Source organism: Nansenia antarctica (assembly GCF_963989245.1).
Source record: "Nansenia antarctica genome assembly, chromosome: 17".
NCBI lineage: Eukaryota > Metazoa > Chordata > Actinopteri > Argentiniformes > Microstomatidae > Nansenia > Nansenia antarctica.
This window is the reverse complement of record NC_137687.1, coordinates 1,088,898-1,096,397: the sequence shown is the minus strand read 5'-3', so window position 1 is coordinate 1,096,397 and position 7,500 is coordinate 1,088,898. Positions and strand designations below refer to the sequence as shown.

Sequence of the window (7,500 nt, the reverse complement as noted above, 5' to 3'; positions counted from 1 at the left end):
ACACAGCTGCTCGCACCATTCCTCCCTCCATCCCTCCCTCCATTCCTTCCTTCCTTCCTTCCTCTCTCCCTTCCTCCCTCCATTCCTCCATCCCTCCCACCATTCCTCCCTTCCTTCCTCTCTCCATTCCTCCCTCCCTCCTTTCCTCCATTCCTCCCTCCCTTCCTACCTCCATTCCTCCCTCGCTCCCTCTCTACATCCCTCCCTCACAGCCCTGCCTAGCCCTGTTCAGCCCTGCCTAGCCCTGCCTAGCCCTGTTCAGACATGCCTAGCCCTGCCTAGCCCTGTTCAGCCCTGTTCAGCCCTGCCTAGCCCTGTTCAACCCTGCCTAGCCCTGTTCAGCCCTGCCTAGCCCTGTTCAGACCTGCCTAGCCCTGTTCAACCCTGCCTAGCCCTGCCTAGCCCTGTTCAGCCCTGCCTAGCCCTGCCTAGCCCTGCCTAGCCCTGTTCAGCCCTGCCTAGCCCTGTTCAGACCTGCCTAGCCCTGTTCAGACCTGCCTAGCCCTGTTCAGACCTGCCTAGCCCTGTTCAGACCTGCCTAGCCCTGTTCAGACCTGCCTAGCCCTGTTCAGCCCTGCCTAGCCCTGCCTAGCCCTGCCTAGCCCTGTTCAGACCTGCCTAGCCCTGTTCAGCCCTGCCCCCCCGCCCCACCACGCAGCGCAGCATGCTGGGATAGCGGTGGTGGCAGTTGGCCCTGGCAGGAAGCCAGGCGCGCTGTGAGTCACGTCCAGAACAACGACGACCGCAGGCCTTGGCCTCCACACCTTAGTGACGGGAGGGAGGGAGGGAGGGAGGGAGGGAGGGGGGGAGGGAGGGAGGGAGGGAGGGGGGGAGGGAGGGAGGGAGGGAGGGAGGGGGGGAGGGAGGGGGGGAGGGAGGGAGGGAGGGAGGGGTCCTGCCAAGTAGCGGTGGTGTGGATATGACACGTTCATACCTTCATGGCTGTGCTGTGGTCTCCGGTGACATTAAAAGATTTCCACAAGCCAGTTGTTGTTGTTGTTGGTTTGTTTTGCTTGGTCTCATTAATGTTGGACTGATCTAGAACGCTTAGCTAGTTAGGCTTTTAAACCTGATGAAGGCCCTGACGTGCGGTATTCAAATTGGCATATTTGAGTTATGAATCATACTAGAGGATCCAAACGACCAGAGGCACGCAGCAGTGTAATCAGATGAAGGATTATCTGAGTGCGCGGCGGAGCGGGTTCATATAACAGAACGCCTTTGGCTATAAAACAGCAACTGGACTCCCCGTCGAGAGGGTTTTCACATGGTTTACCCATCGATAATAATAATAATAAATGGACTGACTTATATAGCGGCTTCTTCTAAAGCGCTTTACAACGGCCTCGCGTTCACCCACATTCACACACACATTCACATTCACACACCGATGGCGACTAGCTGCCATGCAAGGTCGCCGGCCAGCCCGCTCATTTGGGAGCAAGTTGGGGTTCAGTGTCTTCCCCGAGGACACCTCGACATGTGGCCAGCCGGGGTTCGAACCGCCAATCTGCCGACCTTGCGATCATTAGACGCCGGGCCTCTACCTCCTGAGCCACAGCCTCTATCTCCTGAGACACAGCCTCTACCTCCACCAGCCTCTACCGCCTGAGACACAGCCTCTACCTCCTGAGCCACAGCCTCTATCTCCTGAGACACAGCCTCTACCTCCTGAGACACAGCCTCTACCTCCTGAGACACAGGCCTCTACCTCCTGAGACACAGCCTCTACCTCCTGAGACACAGCCTCTACCTCCTGAGACCTCCTGAGATACAGCCTCTACCTCCTGAGACACAGCCTCTACCTCCTGAGACACAGCCTCTACCTCCTGAGACACAGCCTCTATCTCCTGAGACACAGCCTCTACCTCCTGAGACACAGCCTCTACCTCCTGAGACACAGCCTCTACCTCCTGAGACACAACCTCTACCTCCTGAGACACAACCTCTACCTCCTGAGACACAGGCCTCTACCTCCTGAGACACAGCCTCTACCTCCTGAGACACAGCCTCTACCTCCTGAGACCTCCTGAGATACAGCCTCTACCTCCTGAGACACAGCCTCTACCTCCTGAGACACAGCCTCTACCTCCTGAGACACAGCCTCTACCTCCTGAGACACAACCTCTACCTCCTGAGACACAGCCTCTACCTCCTGAGACACAGCCTCTACCTCCACCAGCCTCTACCTCCTGAGACACAGCCTCTACCTCCACCAGCCTCTACCCCCTGAGACACAGCCTCTACCTCCACCAAACTCTACCTCCTGAGACACAGCCTCTACCTCCTGAGACACAGCCTCTACCTCCTGAGACACAGCCTCTATCTCCTGAGACACAGCCTCTACCTCCTGAGACACAGCCTCTACCTCCTGAGACACAGCCTCTACCTCCTGAGACACAGCCTCTACCTCCTGAGACACAGCCTCTACCTCCTGAGGCACAGCTGCTGTCTCGTCAGTCAGTCAGTCAGTCAGTCAGTCAGGACAGTCAGTCAGTCAGTCAGTCAGTCAGTCAGTCAGTCAGGACAGTCCACCACTGAGACAGACGTACCAGTACATGGGGATGTAGAGCACGTCTCCAGGGCCCACCACGGTCTCGTAACCGACCACGTTCTTGAAGTTGGGGAACCTCTCGTAGTCAGGGTTCTCGAAGTCCACCTGAGGAACAGGAAAAAGAGAACCGCAAAACCTACCGTTAGAAATGTGAACATGACACTCGGAGGGTCTAGCTAGCGAGCGAGCACTTTCTAAAAAAGAAAGCGGTGGCAACCCCTTTGTCTCCTGTGTGAATGGCTCCTCTGTTCCTCCTCCAGACTGAGGGTCTGTGTTTCTACATGATACCGTCAGCCTGCTGACCCCTGACCCCTGATCAATGTACTCCTGAACCCCACGGCCACATGTACACCAGCTGAAGCAGAGGGGGGGGTTTAATCCTTATTTTACTCTTTTTTAATTATTTAATTAATTCATTATTTATTTATTTTGATTGTATTTCTTCCTGGCTATCTACTTGCTCTCTCAACTGTCAGTATTATTGTATTGTTTTGTTTTGTGTTGTTGTTGTTAATAACAATAATAATAATAATAATAATAATAATAACAATAATAACAACTTTCATTTATAAAGCGCCTTTCAGGGGACCCAAGGTCGCTCGCTTTACAGAGAAACAGAAAAGAACGAAAACAGTCAGACAAACAGACAGGCAGACTAAAAAACTACCATCACTTTATCACCATATTATACTTTTTTAAACGAATCACCTTACTTTTTACTTTATTCTATTATTATTGATTTTGTATCCTGCTGCAATGTCAATGCCGCAGAACCTAACAAGTTTACTCTGTGTCCCCTACGTTAGACGTAATAAAAGCAGTTCTGATTCTGATTCTGATTCGTGTGCTCCTGATAATCATGTAACCTGGTTTCAGGGTTAAACAGCAACAAAGAAATACATCTTTTGTTGTTGCTTTTACTAGTCTATAATTAGATCTATCAGAAGCTTAAGCTGTTTATTCTCAGTGACAGTGAGATGTAGTCTAGAGTTTGCAAATCCTAGGATTAGTCCTAGATCTAGTCATCTGACTCCGGACACCAATGCAGTGTCTCTGTATACCAGGAACACATGGGACCTCCCGGGTCAGCCTGTCCTGACAGCAGGTCAGCCTGACAGAGTGACACATCTAGGACTTTGCTAGACACATCACACATCACAGCATCATGATAAACAGAGATATGATGATGATGATGATGATGACTAGGAAGTTTCCACCACACGTTATTGGTCTACTGTTGTTACAATACGGTCCAGTCTCATAACAATTGTCTCAATACAAATCCTCCAAAATGATCTTTATTATTTCATCTACTGTTCATCATCCAATTACAATACGGTCCATTCTCAATACAGTTGTAACTGTGTTTTCGGACATTACTGTGAATATCCGATGGGTATATATGAATATAACCCGCCTCTGGAACTCTCTCCCTCGACCACAGAGACTCACCCTCACTCTCCACTTTTAAATCCCACCTCAAAACCTACCTGTTCTCCCACGCCTACAGCCTCCCCTACCCCTAACCATCTCCCCTAACCCTGCCACCCCCCCCTCCCCCCCTGGACATGCATACAACCTCCCCTACCCCTAACCATCTCCCCTAACCCTGCCACCCCCCCTCCCCCCCTGGACATACATACAACCTCCCCTACCCCTAACCATCTCCCCTAACCCTGCCACCCCCCCTCCCCCCCTGGACATACATACAACCTCCCCTACCCCTAACCATCTCCCCTAACCCTGCCACCCCCCCTCCCCCCCTGGACATACATACAACCTCCCCTACCCCTAACCATCTCCCCTAACCCTGCCACCCCCCCTCCCCCCCTGGACATGCATACAACCTCCCCTACCCCTAACCATCTCCCCTAACCCTGCCACCCCCCTCCCCCCCTGGACATGCATACAACCTCCCCTACCCCTAACCATCTCCCCTAACCCTACCACCCCCCCCCCCACCCCCCTGCTGGACAATGCTGCAATACTGTGTTCCCTGTTCGTTAACTCTGTGTTCTATGTGCTCATGTTATCTGTTGCTTGTTGTTTCTGTGTTTTCTGTTTTTCCCATATTGTTTAGCGTCTTTGAGCCTCGGAAAAGCGCTAATATAAATACAATGAATTATTATTATTATTATCATCCAGAGTTTTAATCTGAGAGGGATTACCTGGCTCTGCCTGTCGCAGGGGTGGTGGACGGGGAAGGGGTACAGGCACTCGAACTGGTCCGGGGGGAACAGGATGCACCTCTTGTGGCCTTTGATTTGTGCAAAGAAGTTCTGCTGCTCGTCGTAATGTGCCGGCGTCACGTTGCCTAGAGACAGAGAGGGAAAACAGGGTATATACAGGAATCTTGAGGTTAATTTGAAAGTGACAGTTGGATCTAAGTGACAGTTGGATCTAAGTGACAGTTGGATCTAAGTGACAGTTGGATCTAAGTGACAGTTGACACTAGAACAGCCGTGTCTATGTTACCTACTCAGGGTATATACAGGAATCTGGAGGTTAATTTCAATACCTTTCTAAGACTTTTTAAAGACCTTGTCAATATTTTTCCATTCATTTGGGGAGAGAGGGAGACAGACAGACAGAGAGGGGGGGAATAGCATATAATACTATTATATTCCAATAGTAAGTACCTAGTAAGTATCTAGTAAGTATCTAGTAGTAAGTATCTAGTAAGTACCTAGTAAGTATCTAGTAAGTATCTAGTAGTAAGTATCTAGTAAGTACCTAGTAAGTATCTAGTAAGTATCTAGTAGTAAGTATCTAGTAAGTACCTAGTAAGTATCTATGGTGACAAACTAACAGTTTCCTGTCATGTGACAGGTGGTGCTGTAGGGGGCGTGCTCTCACCCTCCATGCCTATGAGCAGCAGGTTGGAGGTCAGCTGACCCCAGCTCCGCTTGGCCTGCTGCTGGTTGATCCAGTTCCAGTTGAAGCCCAGGAAGTCCACCACGATCTTCCTGCCCACCGTGTCGTTCAGCGTCTGCTGGAGGTAAACCCTGAGGAGGACAGAAACACAAACGATTGTGTGAGGGTGTCAGGGCCTCCAAACGCAACTCGAAGCTAAACAGTTACACAACAGAAACACAGCGGCACTCTTGAACGTCCGTTCGAGTGAATCAGGAAATGAAACGGTCGGTCTTGCCAATAGGACTCCTTCATTCGTCTGGGTTCAAAGGGGAAACACATTTTTCTTTCAAAAACCACCATAATGAATCATTTGCACAACACCACCATGACAGTGCTCAATCACGGATGAGTTGAACCCCAAGCGGCCATTGTTGTTGTTGTGGGGGAAGGGAGGGGGGGGGGGGGGGGGGGGTTCAGAAAGAGATATGGGTTTGTGTGACTGATTCAGGACACAGAGCTAAGCTGTTCCCCACATGGGTAAATGCTTAGTCACTCCTCAGACCCATTTCATTTCCTGAATTAGATTTCAGAGGTCTCAACACTTTCCGTTGCTTAGAGAGAGAGAGAGAGAGAGAGAGAGAGAGAGAGAGAGAGAGAGAGAGAGGGAGGGAGGGATGGGGGGGAGTAGAGAGAGAGAGGGGGGTAGAGAGAGAGAAAGAGGTGGGAAGATAGAGTGAGAGAGCGAGAGGGAGAGTGAAAGAGAATGAGGGGGGGATATAAAGAGAGAGAGACAGAGAGAGACAGAGAGAGAGAGAGAGAGAGAGAGAGAGAGAGAGAGAGAGAGAGTTTGCAGACAGAACCATTACCTCCTGTACTGCAGTGCTTTTCTACATCTCATCTGGAAAGAAACTGAGAGTTCAAAGAATTCAACTGGCACCTTAAAAAACCTAGTATAGTACGATGCTGTACTGAAGGCAAAACAAAGTAGAAACGCAGAGACACAGAATGACAGAATGTCGTGACGTTAGAATTATAAGGTTCTATCTCCATTTTTGTCAAAATTGAGTTATTTACATAATCTGATCCATTAGGTGTTTATTAATGCCTGTGTGGTGTTATTTGTTTTAAATGTTAAATTGTTTAGTTAGTAATTAATATAATAGAAAGGTTCCATCTCACAGAACATAATGGAATGTAAAAACTTTGACGCTCAATATCTCTGAACTGCCCTAAACGGAGATAGAACCTTATCATTCTAAACGGAGATAGAACCTTATCATTCTAAACGGAGATAGAACCTTATCATTCTAAATGGAGATAGAACCTTATCATTCTAAACGGAGATAGAACCTTATCATTCTAAACGGAGATAGAACCTTATCATTCTAAACGGAGATAGAACCTTATCATTCTAAACGGAGATAGAACCTTATCATTCTAAATGGAGATAGAACCTTATCATTCTAAACGGAGATAGAACCTTATCATTCTTATGTGTCTCTCATTAAAACAAACAGACCCTTACCTCTCCTCTCCAGACAGCTCCTGGGTCTTGTTCATTTTGTCCACAAAGTCTGAGAACTTCATCTCTAGCCGTTGTGACTTGGGCATAAAGTTGTCGAAGTTGGCCATCTTCTTCTCGTCGTAGTAGAGGAACTTGTGGTTCTCGGCGATGTACACGGAGAAGTCTCCGCTCCCGATGTTCTCCTGCAGGTAGTCCACATCCCACTTGAGAGCCGGGTAGACCAGGTTAGTGTCCGTTAAAACCACAGGTTCCTAAAATGAAAGAGACAGAAATTAGTCAAATGTGTGTGTGCTAGGCTATATACAGTGGGGGAAATAAGTATTTGATCCCCTGCTGATTTTTGTAAGTCTGCCCAACTTACAAAGAAATGAACGGTCTGTCATTTTAATGGTAGGTTTATTTTTTAACAGTGAGAGACTGAATATCAACAAAGAAATCCTTGAAAATGGGTCGTGGATGGAAGGGTCTTCCAGCACGACAATGACCCAAAACATACGGCCAATGCAACAAAGGAGTGGCTGAAGAAAATGCACATTAAGGTCATTCATGGCCTAGCCCGTCTCCG

The 7,500-nt window shown here is 49.0% G+C and overlaps 1 protein-coding gene across 1 annotated transcript in view; it reads right to left on the bottom strand.

Annotated features, from left to right (window-relative positions):
• hif1an (hypoxia inducible factor 1 subunit alpha inhibitor) overlaps window positions 1-7,500 on the bottom strand; it is a gene marked incomplete at its 5' end in the record, with an annotated part of 19,124 nt that overhangs the window by 2,757 nt on the left and 8,867 nt on the right. Inside the window, 4 exons of the mRNA XM_080547706.1 lie at window positions 2,553-2,659; window positions 4,723-4,868; window positions 5,411-5,559; window positions 6,936-7,186. Of these exons, the coding sequence (XP_080403832.1) occupies window positions 2,553-2,659; window positions 4,723-4,868; window positions 5,411-5,559; window positions 6,936-7,186 (653 nt within the window). The remainder of the gene's footprint in view (window positions 1-2,552; window positions 2,660-4,722; window positions 4,869-5,410; window positions 5,560-6,935; window positions 7,187-7,500) is intronic.